The sequence below is a fragment of the Dermacentor silvarum genome, chromosome 5 (genome assembly GCF_013339745.2).
Source record: "Dermacentor silvarum isolate Dsil-2018 chromosome 5, BIME_Dsil_1.4, whole genome shotgun sequence".
NCBI classification, from domain to species: Eukaryota; Metazoa; Arthropoda; class Arachnida; order Ixodida; family Ixodidae; genus Dermacentor; species Dermacentor silvarum.
The window spans coordinates 114506419-114525428 of NC_051158.1; the positions used below are offsets into that span (position 1 = coordinate 114506419).

At 42.1% G+C, this 19010-nt stretch overlaps 1 protein-coding gene across 1 annotated transcript in view; it reads right to left on the reverse strand.

The window, feature by feature from the left end:
* Positions 1 to 10425, reverse strand: part of LOC125945755 (zinc finger protein 436-like) — a 98919-nt gene extending 88494 nt beyond the window's left edge. The window contains exons 1-3 of the mRNA XM_049668031.1: positions 10392 to 10425; positions 9436 to 9930; positions 7 to 393 (exon numbers count right to left, since the gene is read on the reverse strand). Coding sequence (XP_049523988.1) covers positions 7 to 393; positions 9436 to 9930; positions 10392 to 10425 — 916 coding nt within the window. The remainder of the gene's footprint in view (positions 1 to 6; positions 394 to 9435; positions 9931 to 10391) is intronic.
* Positions 10426 to 19010: the final 8585 nt, after the last annotated feature.

Sequence of the window (19010 nt, forward strand, 5' to 3'; positions counted from 1 at the left end):
GCTCACCTGAGTGGATGCGCAAATGAACAATCTGAGCGGATCTGTGTGAGAAGCTCTGAGGGCACAAATGGCATTTATACGGCCGTTCACCAGTGTGGACACGCAGGTGTGAGTTAAGAGTGCCCTTTCGTGAGAAACTCAGAGAGCATGAAGGGCACTGAAACGGCCTCTTGCCTGTGTGAATGCGCAAATGAGTCATCAGGTGAGATCTGCGTGAGAAGCTGTAAGAGCATGAAGGGCACTGAAAGGGACGCTCGCCTGTGTGGACCCTAACGTGTGCTCTCAGATCGGATGGTTTTCTAGTTTTATAGTCACAGTGATCACAGTGGCGGAGGTGTCTTTGCTGTGACTTGTCATCCTCGGTAGCTGTGGGACAGGATGAATCCTTTGACCCTGCATAATGAAAACGAAATTGCACTCAATGCAAAAATGGGAACACATAGGCACTAGTGATAATGATTAGCCCTTATAAGAACCTCATAAAAAGCACATTCAGTGGTAAGAATAAATGAACTTCCATGTGCTATCACTAAACTTTTCTGGAGCACCAAACATAATGAAATGCAAAATATAGTGTGGTATTAGGAGAGAGGATTGGGTTTTTAACAAAGAATTGCAATGAGGTTATTTCTATATAAGTGCAAGCAAGCAGAAAACATATACACAACAATTACAATCACAAAGCTCAGCCATTTATATATTGCTCAAAAACAGTCAATTCATATTTATAAACCTTCTTATAAAGGCTATCTTGTTTACGTATACTGTGTAGTAATCCCGCTGAAGTGCACAGGTTTCTAGGAGCAGAATACCATCACAGAACAGTAGACACAGAGCTAAACAAATATACAGATCACAGCTTTTTCACTAAATTAAAGGCCGCACAAGCCTCTTTTGATATCTTTTTCTAGTCGGTACAAGATATTCTTTTGACAAATTTGCCAGACCCTAACTATGCAGTGCTTCTGTTTTATATTTCCATGGAGCATGCAAGATGAAAAATATAGAGTAGTGGTTGGTGAAATTAAACTAATGAGACCCACAGAGAGAACATTTGTTAAGAAACGATCAGAAACAATCAGGGTTTCACACTTAAAAGTGTAAAAAACCATTTCACTGCGCTGTTTGTATGATAAGGTGTTGGAAATGAATATCGATGACTAACCGTGATGGTCCTGTTAAACGATGAGCATACTCTACATGATAACCTAATAATGTGAGGAATTTATCGCCAGATTGTGCAAGCCATGTTTCAGACAGACAAGTAACTAAGAAGTGATGATTGACAATGGTTAAAAGGTTAACAAAGTCACCCCAGTGTCTACATAAGCTGTGAACATTGAAAGGAATTACAGAACTCGCAAGCAAAGCAGAGCAACTTAGAATGCGTTTTAGTTCATCACTGGTGCAGTGAGCGATGATGTAACATGCTATTGCCATGCGTGCAAAAATTAAGGTTAGCTAAAAATAGCTAGATCAGTTACAACTCAGATACCAAAGACACGACTGTCTGTAGGTACTGCCACTTCTGGAGGGCAAGAGCTTGTGTAAATTTCTAGGGCAAGAGCTTGTGTAAATTTCTAGATCTAGGTGATCATTATTACAGATGGGCTTGTCATTCTGGTTTTTGATGCTGATAGAATGTCCTGTCAGGTGAGCCTTTCTTGCCTTCTTAGCGAACTCGGCATTAATTTTACGTGAGCACAAGCATGCACTAATGTTGGGACTGCCTTTAGCACGGTTCCCTGCGTACATCAATATCGGGGAGGCTCAAAGGACAGCCAATATTTTTTCAGAATTGCTGGAGTATCGCTTCACAACTCATTCTGAGTTCATGGCACACCCTTAATTTCGGTGTTGTTTATTTGCGAGTGCTGCTTAAGATCAGAAACTTGCTTAAGTTCTTGTTACCATGGTTGAGTGCTTGGTTTCTTTTGCAAGTTTTTCTTGCTGTGCTTTCACTGTCTCATGTAGATCATTAAACGAGGGAATGAGTCGCAAATCATCACGCAACTTCCTTATGCAAGGCCTCTACTTCTTTAGAGAGCTTAGAATTTGATGGCACATTTAGTCAAGATACTAGGCAGCAGCTGAGATGACAGTCAAAGAAAGGGAAAAGAACAAATAAGAGAAAACAGGATTACACAGTGGGAGGTTGACCAGCCTCCATAAGCAAAAAAGGACGATCAGTGGGATGCCGTGCTGCCGCAACCACAGCAGCCAAGTGGTGAATTCTCCGAATGTCTGCAGCATTTATAGCCTCCAAGAAATAGTAGTTCAAGAAGGGGCAGGTAGGTGGAGCTGGTACACAGCACGTGGAACAGAGTAGTCTGACAACTGCGGCCAGCTATCTTTGTGTGCAACACTTGCGAAAGCCTTTGTGCAACATGATTTTCACATTGTTACAGGTGGTGCTCAGCATCGGCCAAAAAGAACGATCAGTGAGATGCCATGCTTTCAAGGAGGGAGGAGGAGGCAATAAGAAAATGAAGGCGATGGTTGCTGAGCAGGCCCTGCTGATGTGGACATGCACCAGTGCAGACGCGTCTCCAGGTGTGCCCTGGGGACGTGGACAAACAGCACAGGAGACCTCGACCAGAGAGAAGCCAACCAGGAGATGGCTAACAGATCCTGCTCCTGAGCCCCGGCTACACTGCACCGTGGCATTGCTCCACAGACCCATTCTAGTCCTAACCAGCCGTCACCAGACACCGTTGAGTGCCACAAAGGCAACAGCCATGTTGGTGATGTAGCCCGGCACACTACCGACCATGTCATGTGCCATATGGGTCACGAGTTCCCAAGTCGGAAACCAGCAATGTCAAGCTATATCGACAGAAGGTGACGTCTACATCACGATGGAGTTACAGCAGCCGAGTCTTCTCGAGCCACACTGAGCTGGAAACTGCTACAAGGTGTGAATATCAGACTATTTTAGTACTCTGCTAATTAGGAACCAAGACATTATAGTTAGGTGTAGACAGAATAAATATCTTGCGTGTATACACAGTTGAAGCCAGATACTATAACGAACCCAGGTATATCGAATTATTGTCTATATCGAACAGTTGTAACATCCGCTTCGAGAGACCATGCAAAATTATAGCACTGTACGAAATGTATATAGAACTCCAGATCACCGTCTCATTCAATATATTGAACGCTACGCCATGCCCCGGCAAGCGTGCTTCTCCTAACAAGTTTATGGTCACTTCTTGTGCCATCATACATATTTATAGCAAACAAACTAGAAATGCCACCATTGTGGCAAATGATGTCAAACAAGACATTGAATCTGAATACATGTAATGTAGAAAAAAACAGTGTCTCAGTTTGCTCGCTGCACACATGGATGGCTAGATGGTGCAAACTGAGGCCATTCACTAAAGGCGAGAGCAAATCACCACTTTGTTTCAAGAATGTAAACAACCTCCTGGTCTGATGCTAGTTTCACAAGAAAGAGTAGATGACTCGACCTTCCGTTGAGTAGCTCCGAAGATGGAATGCCGAATTGGAGACGAGTTTCGAATACCAGGGCTTTCCATTAACGACATTTTAGGTTTCCGCAGGTGGCCTAAACGAATCAGACCCCAACCCCACAAGGACAGAACTCGTACATGACAGTTTGGACTTGAAAAAACCACCGTCAGCCATATTTGCACTTGGCGAAAAGACCACTGCAACAGTAGTGCACAAGACTCGTACGAGACGTGCGATCCGGTCCATGCCGAACACATTTTAATGTGAATAGCTTTCTTTGGCACTTTTGGCCGTTTTCGCGGTTAATGGTCGAATTTACCTAGAAAAAATATTAGTTCTCTCTCTCGCTTGCTCTCATTCAGGCTATCTGCTTGCATTGACAATCCTTGTCGATTATTTCTGCACAACTTAATTCGATCTTGCTAGAGTTACATGTGAATGGAAATAGACTATGATATTCTGGAACCAGATAGCCACTTTGAAATCTGGCAGCATCTGTGTAGTCTGCAGTCGCCCATCAAAGCTGTGGCCAGTAGGGAAGGGCCGAGAATGAAGGGACTGCAAGGTGTGGGAATGCGAAGCGTCCCACAACAAAAGACAGGCGGTCTTGGGATGTACGAGAAGCAAGGACTGGTTGCACTGGGAAGTTAATTCCCATACTGAAACGCGATAACTGTCTGCATGGATTATTGATTGCCGACATAAGACTATCAGTCATTTAAATGGCTGTTACAGGTGTCACAAGGCACACTTTCAATCACGCCAAGATCGAATTTCTTGGGCGTGACGGGCTCCTGTGCGCAGTCTGCAGGAGGGAGCTATTCGTGACCAAGAAATTCAGTCTCGATCAGGCTCAGTCGCGATCGAAAGTGACCATGTGACACCGGTATTACACTCCAGCATGTTATAGATAATTTCTTTTACACTGTAGACACATTTGCATACTTCAGTCAAAATTAAACTTGATATAAATATTACACGAGAATTCACGCTAGCTTGGAGGAACCAGATGTACCCATTTAAAATTACCTTTAAGGACCATGTTCTACCTAGTGATTAGATCAATTGTTATTTTAAACATAAAAATTACGTTTTAACAAACATACAAACCAAAATATTCAAATTCACAAACAACACAATTTAGGTCCTTAACACTAATCACAAGTTTAACATTGAACACTTTTTCCTGGCTCACCTGCTCGCACCTAAGGATAAAGAGCTCAATATATATTGTGTTGTTCTCCAAGAGGTCAAACAAGAACTAGTGCAGGCTGACCGGATTCTTTTTAACCAACTGCACCTGGAATTTGCATTTACAATAAAGCTAGAAAAGCACTGTGTATTTGGTATCCCAATAGTTTCTTTGATGGTCACATTTATCACATTATATATAGCGAGACGGTCACCGACAATTTCCAAGTACAGTATGCTGTTATACATTTCCGTCACTGGCTACAAGGAGAGCATTCCCCAAGTGTTTGAGAGCAATCATGTGTTAACTGTGAGAACGACATAAGACTCACTACACAGCCGTCAAAACAGGATTTGGTGCTACGCACTGGAAACAATTTCATTTTGAACATTGGGTGAAATACATTATGCCACATCGTGCACAAGGATGCATACACATGGCAATGCAACAAAAAGTTTGTAAAGCCACTTACAGAATTAAAGTAGCAATAGTTTTTCACAGTCTCAACATATGTTTTGGTGAGTCTCTCCATGTTTGAATATTCATTCGGCCAACTGTTCACATAAAATTAAAATTACTTTATGAGCCGTAAAAATTCCAAGAAATTTAAGGGCCTGAAAATGTGCTTTTCCGACTAAAGGCTTTTCAAGGTATTCGAACATTCGTCTGAACTATGTATCAGAGAAAAATGGAACACCAGGGGCACCAGAATTGCCAGTGTCCTTAGATGAACCAATGTAGGAATAAATAAAAATACACACATATGGATCTTAAGAACTGGCTCAAATATTAAATTCCTGTTGAATATGTCATAGAAAAGGCATTAAATGGCAATAATACTTGGCAAGGAGAAATAATACTTGCAAGTGCCATCACTGATATTCTATTGGAGCATCGGAGAGAATAAAATGTTAAGGAGACTATAAAAGTAAGAAAGAGAAAGATTAGGTTTATTAAGAAATGATTGTAACAGAGGTTATCATTACAAGTGCAAACAAAAAGAAAACATGTAAACAACATTAGCAAATACACTCATCAAGCACAGTGATTGATACAGTCCTCCAGAAAAGACAGCATCAATTCTTAGTGAAGGCAGGTCATTTAGCTGCTGTAAAAGAATGCTTATAATACATAAAGACAATGACATGGCGCAGAGAAATAAAAAAGAAGATTCCAAATGAAGATTTATACATACAAAAGGCAATAAAAATGTGGGATGAATAGAACAGATCACATGTTTTTATGCCCTAAGAACATAAACTGGAAGTACCAGTCACACACATCAAAGAAAATTCCCAAAGGTGCACACACTAACAAAAGCCTGCAAATCCTATATAGTGAGGTTGCGAATATAGCATTCCTCATCTACTAGTGATAAACATGTAGGCAAAGACAGTAGGGAACAAAAGTGTAGCCAATAATGAACCTCTCGCACCAGCCACAAGGCACAATACTAAATGCACAGCCTCTTTCAAGAAAAATACGGTCACTATGTTACTGATGGGAGCTGAATATGAAATGTCTTGTTCGCCTCCTGCTTCAGCGGTCGAAATGTCAGAAAGTACTAGCATCTAACAGTCCTCTAACACCGCAACCTCCTCAATGGGAAAGCAGCATTTGTGCTCCTACAGGTGTCATTGCTAAGACAGCTAGCTTATGAAAGTGCACAATACGACTCAATAAAGGTTCACATGCCAGCAAAATGTCCTTGCACAATGTCCTTACACAATCCACAGCATAAAAAAAAGAGGACTAGATACCATGACAGTTTGAACAAATGGATATTGGTTTTTCAGCTTGAGAGCATTTAAATTATTTAGATATATACAAATGGATTGTGTGCAAAAATCATCGCTAGGAACAAGATACTACCTGGTAATGTAGAGGACCATGATTTGAAATTGTTTTTCTATTAATCCATCTTCACTAAGGTGGATCCCATAGCATGGTGAAACCTTACGCAGACTAACTCATGCTTCAAGAGAGGGCAAAAAAAAACTTGTTAAATGAGTGTTTCAAGGTGTCTTCTTTTGAAACGATTAGAAAATGACAAAATGACATAAATAGGTTCTTCCACGAGTGCACCTGTAAGTTCTCGATGTCTTGGAAACACTCCTTAGCTCCAAAAGAACAAGGCACCCCATAATGGTTGTGCCCGAGTCCTTCCTATACCTGAGAGGATTAAAGGGGCCCTCAAAGACTTTTCCAACTACTAATCATAGAATGATCTCGCTACTAAATTGCACTTCCTCACATCGCAATTTTTTTCTTCATCCTTCAAGTACAAGTGGAGTGAGTTGTCATTGCACTGATAAGGGCTTTTCTCTCTCCTTTCGTTTCCACTTGTCCCTTGCTCAAAAATTGAGTGTTCGGTAATGAGAGGGCTCGTTGCGGCACTCCAAGGCGGCTACGGTAGACAACACTACAAAGCACGATCTTGCCATCGCGGAGTCCACGTGCAGCAGGCACAGCTATGGAACTCGTGTATAGACCGGCAGTGCAAAGATGAACAGTGCAAGTCTTTGCACTTAGCATTTATAATAATAATTAGCATTTTAATTAGCAATTATAGAATTAGTAGAGTGAAACCTCCTCAATTCGACCCTCATTAATTCGGAAGATGGGATAATTCAGACTTGTCCTCTGGTCCCAGCCGGCATATGTATTATTCAATGCAATCAAACTTTCGTTAATTCGGACATACTTGGCCGCACATCGGTTAATTCGGACAACTTTCGGAGCTCGACGAGCGAGGAGCGCCGCAAATGTGTGACTCAAAAGTGCAACAATGGCGGTAGGGCCCAACCGAAACAAAGTGCCGGAGTCCGCATCGCCACGGTCCGCAGCAGAAATTGTACGTGAATGACAGCAACACTGCAACGCTTCGTGCCTATTTGTTTCTTTAAATTCTTTGTTTTTGCGTTTACCGCCGCGCATAGCATCGCGTCGGCCGCGTGCCTTCATAGCTGCTTAGTCACCATCCACGACTGCGTCAATAGCAGTCGCGCACAAACAGTAGTTTCGTTTTGACTCAGTTCGTGCACCTTCAGAATCGCAAGGTCGCCGTCCATGATCACATCGACAGCGGCCGCGGTTTCGTCCGCAGCGGTTGCGACAAACAGTAGTATCATTTGTACTGAGCGCAAAGCTTTCAAAGATGAAGAGCACGGTCTACATCGCAATGAGTGGCGACCTGGCGACACTGCCGAATAAATAATCGGGATGTGAGCTTGGCAGTGGAAAGCGTCTCCGATGCACGCTGCTGCGAGCACTAATCAGTGACGAGATGACGAGCGTTGCAGCGTACACACTGCTTTTCGGCAAAATAGAAAAAGGATTTCGTGATGCCTTCAGTAAATAAAACCGTGTTGATGCAGTAAGCATTTGTTTGTTTTCTTGATACCCTCGACAATTCGACATTCGGTTAATTCAGACATTTTTTTTTTCGGTACTGGGCAATACGAATTAACAAGGTTTTACAGTACTGAGAATGTTCACGCAATCAGAAAAGCAGCCAATGGCTATTGGCGAGACCTACGATTTTTCAAATTTTCACACGACATTGAGAATTTCCTGCTGCCCATATTGCAATGATCTTTGGCTCACATGTTCACAGGTGCCTCTTCTACAAATCAGCAATGTTATTTTTACATGTTAAAAAAGTGTTACAGGGCCCCTTCAACACTTGGCTCTGACAATGTCATCATCCCTGCGGATAGCTTTGTAGCGTGGAAAGTACAGCTAGTACCGTTGCACCATGCCGATCCTCAAAAGTCAGCTTCGCTGCAGTACAACAATGCTATGCGGTCAAACATACACAATGTATTGCGGTGAAGCATACTTAGAGTGTAAAAGGGCCACTGTGACAAGACAGATGTGCGTGTTCCTTAACGAAACGCGCACACCCGCCATTTCCCCTCACAGTATGACACACCAAATATGTTTACTGGCACGCCTTCAAAGCAATTTCGGACATGGTTGTGGAAATTTGAGCCCTTCAGGGCAGTAGAAGCCATGGATTCGTTTTTTTTGGACTGCACAATTTTTTGGATGCTTACGAGCCTTAAGAAATAAAAAAAAATTGGACAGACTGTAATTGGTGAGGACTTTATGTGTGTGACCTTGGTTTCCCACCTAAACGTGGGGCCCCCTCCAGGAGAAGGGCACACAGGCTTTAAATTAAAATTTGAGCTGTTTTAATGATGCGGAATGATTGCCTAGTTTGCTGATTAAATGTCACTGCGCGACCAATCCACCATGCTTGTTTGTTAGCTATGCCCAAAATGTTCATTTAGGCAGCAGTATACTTGGAGGAGACCAACAAGTCCCGATGACTGGCCTAACATTCACAATTTACCTTGACTATCTCACTGCAAACAGCAGTGCTTTGAAGGCTAAGTTGAGGGATGATCGCTTCTCAATTTGTTATGCCAGCACATGAAGGCATACCGCAGGAATGTGGTTAGTGTAATGAAAGGAACGTAAGCGCATTCTCCCTGGAACTTGCTAGATAGTGCCAAAATATCTCGTGAAGTTACTTAGCAGCGTAACATATTAGAGCATATCAACACTTGCTCCTTGATGCCCCACAACGCCATGCAGATACTGCGCAGGTATGAAGATTCATAATTTTAGACATGCATATTGCACACCTACAAGGCTGGCAACTTACTCACAATGGTGCACTGTTTTCATGTGTTCCCTCAAGTTAGAAGACCGCACAAAGGACTTGGAGCAGATGGTGCAGAGGTATGGTCGCTCACCTGAGTGGATGCGTACGTGATTCTTCAGGTGGTTCCTATCCACAAAAGTCTGATAGCACGTTGGGCACTCATATGGCCGCTCACCTGAGTGGATGCGCAAATGACCATTTAGAATGGATCTGTGTGCAAAGGTCTGAGGGCACAAATGGCATTTAAATGGCCGCTCACCAGTGTGGACACGCAAGTGTCTGTTAAGAGTGTCCTTTAATGAGAAGCTCAGAGAGCACGAAGGGCACTGAAATGGCTTCTCGCCCGTGTGAACGCGCAAATGCCTAATCAGGTGGGATCTGCGTGAGAAGCTGTGAGCACACAAAGTGCATTGAAAGGGAAGCTTTCCTGTGTGGACCCTAAGGTGTGCTTTCAGATCGGACAGTTTTCCAGTTTCATAGTCGCAGTGATCACAGTGGGGGAGGTGTCCTTGCTGAGACTTGTCATCCTCGGTAGTTGTTGTACAGGATGAATGATTTGAACCTGCACAATGAAAACCGAATTGCACTTAATGGCAAAATCAGAATACACAGATGCTAGTGGTAATGAAAAAAACCTCATAACAAGGGTATTGAGTGACAAAAATAAATAAACACCCAAGTGCTATCACTCAACTTTTATGGAGCACCCAACATAGTGAAATGATTAATATAGTGGTAGTAGGAGAGAGGACTGGGTTTTTAACAAAGAATTGCAGTTAGGTTATTTCTATATATATATATATATATACAAGACGACGACATGGCTCAAAGCACAGTGGAAGAATAGACACCTGTTTCAACAATGCCGTCTGCATGCAGAGCGAGCCGACTACAATTCTGTTCAGCCTTCCTCACTTTGTCGACAGGAGCGCTGCAGTGTTGCAGGATCATCATGTTCTCTCTGCTAGCATCAGGAGGCCCTGTGCCAAAGTATTTCGCTACAAAACAGCCTTATAATGCGCAGTGTTGCTTTTTCAGTGGCACTACCAGCTCTTGATGCTTCTGTATTACTGCTTCCCATGCTATTCGCAAAGAAAAATTGTATATGCAAATAGGAAACACCTAGTGAACTCTCTGATTTCGATTTGCAGTGCAGTCATGCATCGTTCAATGTCGTAGTTGGCGTTAACAGTAAGCTTTCTGCCCGTGCCTGTCTAGATGTGCTTGTGCTGCGTCTCAAGTGAAAACTGCTCCACTGTAGCCTCGACTGTGCATTACCATGCAGGCAGTGACAGAGAAGTACTTAGCTGAGCAGGCGATCAATGTCGTGTGCACGTTTTGGTTTGGATGTACAAGAGCCTTCGAAGTTTCTAATTTGTGAGTACAGCTTCTTTTTACACATTGTTTTGGTCAGAAACGATTGTTATAGCATTATTTTTGCCATCGAGTGCATCATTCAAGCATTAATATATATCCCGTTGGGAAATCTCTGTACAGTCGTGCGTTTGCGTTGATTGAATTCTTGAACTTGCACTTTCATTCCTGCAGTGCATGCATTTCGAACAATCCGTGCAATTTAATAATTTAACATACCTGGTGCTCAGGTTATGCTCTCCAACTATTGAGCGTTGCAAAATGTTTCCAAGCAAAAAAAAATTTGTCGGATCCCACGCACTGTGACAGTCTATGCAAATGAAGCTTTCTGTGTTGTTTGCTTTGAGTTACAGCAATTAGAGGTGATGTGGACTGCAAATGCTTCATTTCTTCTGCGTTTTGTGCAATCTGAGAGTAGAGAGTTGATAATATATGTTACCTTGTGTGCACCACTGCTGTTTGTCTGCATAGTACACAGAAGATCCAAGGAGACGTGTTTGCTTGAGGCGTTGTTGTGCGCCATTGTTTATGAAGGGCTGAGCATTGCCACTGCTTCACACGGCACATCGCATCACGGCAGAAGTGTTGGCAGAATTATGGGGCTGCAAGTGCCAAAACCACAATCGAATTTTGAGGGATGCCATGGTGGCGGACTTCAGATTAATTTTGATACCCTGGTGCTCTTTAAAAACGTGCACCTAAATCTAAGTGCACAAAAGTTTTTGCATTTCACTCCCATTGAAATCTGGCTGCCGCGGCGGGGATTGAACCCGCAATGTTGGGCAATGCTATAGTTGCTACCGAGGTGGGCAGAGAAGTGTTGATTTGACCTACGACCACTTCTGTAGGGTAGCCTCAACCCCACGGTGAATTAATGCAGCTTTGCGCCTACACGCCTTGTATTTGTTGCCTGCTTGACAAACTGCATGGTGTTTATTTTTGAGGAATAGCAGAAACGTATCGTATCGTACTCTCCGTTTGCCAGCAGCCGCTGTCCGTCTATAGCAGTAGCATTTTCTTACCCCCTCACATCATCTTTTCATTGTCCCACCCTATCTTCCTTTATGGGAACTGTGAGCGAAGAGTGGCAAGGCAGTTATTCACTTGTTTCGCGACTGTGTCAGTTCTACCCATTCTACATCTCCTCTCCCCCCTCCTCTCTACCATTCCATCTATTTCCCTTCAAGACTTGCACGTTAGAAGGGTAAGCAATGCAGTTTCTGCAATGCTTTTGAGGAAGGTAACGGATAATTACAGGTGTCAAGAGGTTAATGTCACGAAGCCCAGGGAGCTCCAGAGGGCATTGTGCACATGCGACAGAATAGAAAAGGTCCAAACGAGTTTCTGGTGTCACCTTTCCTCTGTGCCACGCTCCTTCCATGCAAAGGCATGCTCTGAACCCCCCTGACGCCGTGTGCATGACAGCAGCAGCAGCAGCAGTGACGAAAAGGTCAAAGGAAGAGGCCAAGAAAGCTTCGCTTTAAACAGCATAAGTAGTACAATGTTAATAACAGCGAGAAGCACAATTCAAGGAGGCAATTTGCCAGCGTCACGATGAATCATGCTGAAACCGGCTTTCTGTGCTTTGTCCCATGTGTGCCCGCGAAGCCGTATCAGAAAGCTCCGAATCCGTGGCCTAGTACCCCCGGAAATTATTTCTGGCTTCTCAGTAATCAATAGACTCTATAGGGGACTTTCACGAGTTGCGAAGCACATTTATGTTTGGTTAGTGCTACTTAGTTTAACTATCTAGGAGGACATACCTAAGCTAGGCTCCCAAAGGCTCACTGGTAGCTTAGACGGGTACGCAGTCATATTTGGGACAATTTACTAGCGATTCTTTTGTGTGTTCCCATGACAGAGGATCCCTGCACAGCACACTAGGTGCTGCGGTTGACTCCCCAATGTTCCATGACCAAAAAAATCATTGGCACGGCAGCGCCGTTCAGACACCTAGTCTATTCTTCCACTGTGCCTCAAACAGACCCATAAGAAAGAAGGCTCCTCGAATGAGTACACCAATTAAATCCAACAAGCAGTAAAAATGTGATTCAACAATAAGTGAATTCGGAGGTCTTATGTAGCAAAACCACCATCTGATTATAAGGCATGCTCTAGTAGGGGACTGAGTATTAATTTTGACCAATTGGGAATCTTAACATGCACCCAATGCAAAGCACACGGGCATTTTCACATTTCGCCCCCACAAAAATGTGGCTGCCAGGGCCGAGATTTTACCCCACGACTTCCGTGCTTAGCAGTGCAACACCATAGCTACTAAGCCACTACAGCGAGGTATGCCAGATGAATACAAAACACATCTTATCATGCCCCCAGAAAAAAAATAGGGAAGAAACCAGACTCACAGATGAATAAACATTCACAAACACACAACCACTAAAGAAGTGATCAAACATTCTTCAAATGCTACGCAGTGGGGATGAGAATACAGCATTCTTCGTCTACTAGAAATACACAAAGCAGGCAGAGTAAGTGGAGAACAACAGTGTTGTCAAGGATAAAATCTTCTGCCGGCCACGTAGCACAACATTAAGCGTAGAGCCTTTTCAAAAGTAAGAGCCATTATGTTATTGATGACAGATGAATACGAAATGTCTATTCAGCTTCCTGCTGTGTTTGTCAAAGCATGAAAGAGTACTCACTCATCACAGCATTCCCAGCACCGAAAATTCTTCAAATACAAAGCACCACTTATGCTTCTATTGGCTTCATTTCTTTTGACAAAGGCTGTACATACACTATCTTATGAAACTTTGACTATGACTCAATAAAGTATGACAATAAAGTATGACAACAATATGACTTATGACTCAATAAAGTTCCATCACGCTAAAACAATGTCATCACACAATCCACAGCGAGAAAGAAAGGGAGGAGTAGACACCACGATGGTATGAATTTATGAATCTGCTGATTCTATAATTTAATTTTATAATTTTATATTTTAATTTATATACAACAGGATAACAGTACCCTGGTGTTTAAGAACAGCAGAATCAGAACCTGCAGAAAGTGACACAGAAGAGAAAGTTCACTTTCCGCAAAAAGCAGTGCAAAGAATCACACCTCGAGTAAGCCTTCCAAGTGACAACCCAATAAAATTCCATGGGTAAATAATGAATGGAAGAAACAGAGGTATTATCCAGAATGAACTGTAGAATAAGCATTGCTATGAAGTAAGTGCTAGACCGTATTGAACCAGAGGACCATGTTTCTAATTGATCTTTTGTTATCAATTCATCTTCACGATGCAATCAAACGGATTATACTTTGTAACTGAAGATGGAAAAAAAGGACAAGTACATTGTCAAGCTGAAGCGGTAAATGAGTGTTTGAAGGTGTCTTTTATTTAGAAGAAATGCCATTGACAAAAAGGATACAAGAATGCTGATTACTTCCAACATTCAAATTATTGTGTGCAACAAAAGACTGGCTGCCGCAGAGAAAAAGATGCTGTTTAACCCTTTCAGACGCTACGTACACAATAGTGTATCCCACGATAGTGCATCAACAGCAAGAGCATTGCTTAAACTAAGGATATTTAAAATGTGTCCCATACATATTGAAACCAGGGTGTCAGAACAAAATGTTTTTCGTTTAGTTCCACTGAAGAAAGGTTATGTTCTGTTTCTGCTCCAGAACGAAAAAATAATGAACCGTAACGGTTCATAATGGTTTTGGCTTGCGTGCAAAAATTTTAGAAGCAATGTAACAAGAACATAGTATCAATTTTTCTCAATAAGTGAATTCTGAGATCTTGCTCAGCGCCTTGAGTCAACGCACTGAGCATGATCTCAGAAGCAGCACGTCACTGAATGTACTCGCCCTAATTCGAGACCACTGTCCCGATAAAACGTACTTAAATGCACATAAACGAAGGATAAAGCTTTGGCAACAAAGCGTTGTACCAGTAGAAAATGAAACGATAATCTCGTAGCACGCAAGCCCTGGGCTTTGTTATCAAGCCGATATGTTAGTACACTGAGTAGCAGGCTTAGATTAGGGGAGCGCTCTACCGGCTATAGCTCGCACTATGCCTGCCTGAGATAGGTGTTTATGCAGACCCTCGAGATACGCGCCGATTCTAACGCTGCCTGACGGCGGTTGTTTCAGATTGCTAACTTTCGCCCTTAACCGAAAACCTATTAGAACTATTTCGGTTTCACTCCGAAACAAAATAATAAAGAACATTTCAATTACGTTGTTGTTCTGGTCAAAAAAATTGTTTCGTTTCATTTTTGTTTTCACTCCGTTCCGAGACATTTGCTTGGTGCGAGTATGTCATTGAATGTAGCAGGTTTACTTCTTTCACTGATTTTCACAATCTGTTGTGCCAGTCATAATTTTTGAGTACCTGAATAGGTGCTTCTCAAGCCTGGTAGACATGAAATAGTCGATGTTCGCATATCTTATGTTCCTGCAGTGAGTTTTCGCATAGAGTCCACATTCCGTAAACTTGACAAAACTCACTAAACAATGGAAAACTCTTAATCTATTCTGCAGCTGTAAGCTCTTTAAGGTTATGAAGATGTAAGAAATGCGGTGAAAGTAGGCTTTCAGTCAACATAACCAACTGGCGTCTGAAAGGATTAACAAGGTTGTGAAATAGGTACTTTTATGAGTGCAGCCATATTGCTGAAGTCCTGAGTACTTGAAATAACACTATCTCCAAAACGAGGCACCCACATACCGGTCATACCTCAGCACACAGGTCTTTCCTATCATTGCGGGCATTAACAATTAATGATATGAAGTTTTTGAATTCGCATGTAAACATCTTTTAAATGGCCCTTCACCAGGCTCAATTGGAAATTTTGGTTATACACCCACAGTTGTAAAGTGCTAGCAGGGAAATCTTTTACTGCAAGCATTTTTGAAATTGGATCGTTATTAGGGGAGCTAGAAGGAATCGAAATGTCAAGTTACCGTGTTGAAGGAGGCAAGCTTCACTGCCAGTGCAGGAACCCCGTTTACTTTGGCGAGTGTTCGCAAGTGACATTAATTCCCTGCCTTCATGAATACTGAAGAGGTGGGATCGCATCTCAGGTATCTTGGAAGCCCAGCCTAATATATTCTTCTTCTTCATCTTTCACAGCATGATACACCTCCCGGTGCGGTTTTGCATGTTCTGCATTTGATGTTTTACTAGTCACACAATTTAATGGACGATGACGTCGACAAAGCATCCTATACAGAGGGATTCATGTGTGCGACCTTCATTTTCTAACAGGAAAGTGAGGTTCTCTCGAGTTTTCCTGAATAATTGTCATCGCATGACCTACGCATTCCTCTTGTCTGTTAGCAATGCCCAAACCTGGTGAGGGGCTTTTAAACTCACAATAATGTTAATTTATGCAGCAGTAAATTTGGAGGAGACAAAGCAGCCCCGAAAATTGGCCATACATTCAGAACTTATCATGGCTATTTTTACTGCAAACACAACTGTTCTCAAGGCATAGTTGATGGATGATTGCTTTTAACTTTGCTGAGCTTTGCCATGCAGCCACACCGCATAAATATGGTTACAGCAATGCAAGCAGTGTCACTACAACAAATTTTTTTGCAACTTATTAAACTACAGTGAAATAAAATTTACTTGGCAGTTCAACATATGCCAAAACATAGCAAAACTCGTGGCCCCTTCGCAACGCACAACACCACACAGTATACTGCGCACATACTATGTCGATTTCACATTCACGCTACATTTATCCCAAAAACTACACCAACGTCACTGCTGCCAACTGTGCGGCATCATAGTTTTCATATGTGTCCTGAAATTATCGGCCTGTACAAAGGACTTGGAGCAGATGGTGCAGTGATATGGTCCTGTACGGATGCGCAAATGTTTCTTGAATCCGCTGCTTTTCACGAAAGTCTGAGGGCGTGAGAGGCACTGAAATGGTTTCTAGCCTGTGTGGAACCTTATGTATGTATTCAGAAAGAATAGTTTTCCAGTTTCAAATTCACAGAAGTCACAGCAGTGGAGGCCTCTCTGCTTCGACTTGAGTAGTTGTTGGAGAGGATGGACGCCTTGATCCTGCATGATGAAAACCAAATTGCAATTACGGAATGCTAAAATCGAAACACACAGATGCTAGTGATAATAATGAGCATGCTGCTTCTCCAGTGCCTTGAGGGAGATCTCTGAAAACATAAAACAAAGCACAAGCTATTTGTCCTGTTGGATTTACTTAACAGTATTTTTGTATATGATTGCCCATTGAACAGGTTTGTGAAATCTGAACATATTTTCACCAATTAAAGTGTTAAACTATAAAACTTATTAAGGTGAGAGGATGTGGAGTGCAGTGATAAATAAGTTGCTTCAATAATAATAATAATAATAATAATAATAATAATAATAATAATAATAATAATAATAATTAATAATAAGTTGTCATGGAGATGACAACATTTTCATTTCTTTGATAACAAAATACAAGCATACACATACTGCACAGGAGCAAAAAATTTGTAACGTCTGATTTTGAACCCTGTAGCCTCAGCGCAGCAGCTTCATGCAATAACCATTCGTCCTATGACTACCCAGTGACCCAGGTACATGGGAAAATGATGAGATACAAACATACATACATAGATAGTTGGCCCCTGAAAGTGCGTGAAGTACCGTGAGAATGCTAATGCATTAAAGATGCCAAGAAGAGAGTGGTGAAAGCGCTTGTTTGAGTGCACCGACACTGTTCAGGTTCACCCCTCCTTATCCCTTTCAGGGCCCCTGACGGACAGGTACGTTTTCGCGTTTTTGACCCGTATCACTGACGTTAGATAGGAAAATTACGACCACACCAGGAAAGCATTTGTCATTATCCGTGTCATTCTTGCCCTTCTATATAACCAAAAATATACCGTTGTGTTCGTTTTAGAATATCTAAGAAACAAAAACCTGATCCTGGAGGTGCATCACCACTGAAAGAAACTGGCACCAAGAGGGTTCAAAGTCCTATCAGGTAAAACACAAGAAGTCCACATAATCATGCATCTCAACAAACAAGAATTTCCTACATGTCAAGCCACGAAGAGGTTAGAAAGACAACACACAATTCACTTTTCTTGTGCACTGTAAACATTAATGATTTGAGAAGAATTATTTGATTAAAGAGGCAGCAGTGTTTTTGGAGAACACCAACAGTTTCAGTGAGACTTAACAATCGGAATTTATTATGATTGAGCACTTTGCTGCACACAATGGTTTTCTGAAGAAATAGTTAATTGATGAGCTCTGTTGTGCTTCACATAAAGGAATACAACATTAGGATGGTTACAGTAATGCACTGCAATGTCCCTACAACTTGCTTGATTACGCTGAAGTATGCCTTGAAGTTTCTCTACAGTTCAATACAATAGAGGATATGGTGACACTTGTGCTTCCAGATGCACCAGAACATAGTATTTATATTCCATATTCAGACTGCATTTAAAACATACGGAACATTTTCTTGGCCAGTGACTTACTACAGCCATATCACAGTGCTGCATTTTCATATTTGTGCCCAAGTGAACGGTCTGCACAAAGGACTTGGAGCACGCAATGGAGCGGTACGGTCAGTCGCCCGTGTGAATGTACAGGTGATCCTTCAGGTTCCCATATAATTCCTTGCATTGAAAATTTAATAGAGTTGTCAGTGTACCATCACTGAAATTATAAGGAGCATACAAAACAGCAAAAATATTAGGAGAGCAAAACTAAGAAAGAGATTTCTTTATTGCCAACAATGGAGGTTAGTGCAATAAGTGCAAGCAAAAAGAAAACATATTGAAAGTGGTAATTAATTAACCCAACCAGACAGGCAATTCTGTAAAAATGTTTAGCTTCAGGTGCATTATTGCATGGTGAAAACATAGAAAGCAAAGCACCAATAATTCTTGGAGTTTAATATAACAGAACACATGCTTCGAAGTGTCCTTTCGTGTTTTTGAACTTTCCAATCAGAGGCTGGTATAGGTGCCATTCTGAAAGAACCTTTCCGAGGGATAGAAAACAATATTGCCACATACTCTAGCCACTTGTACCACATAACTGAACAAGTAACTCAGCGCAATAAAAAAGACAGACGCAAGAAAGGGAGAAAGGGAGCCCAACAATCAACTATTCTAGAATACTTGTACCACCACTATCAAACTCGAACTAAACACGAGAGCGAGTGACCTACATGACCATCTGCACCATGAAGTGGCAATGGCTGGTATTGCCATGAGAGTGCGGCCAGGCATGCGACATCTGTCGACAGTATATGTAACAATTTGTCA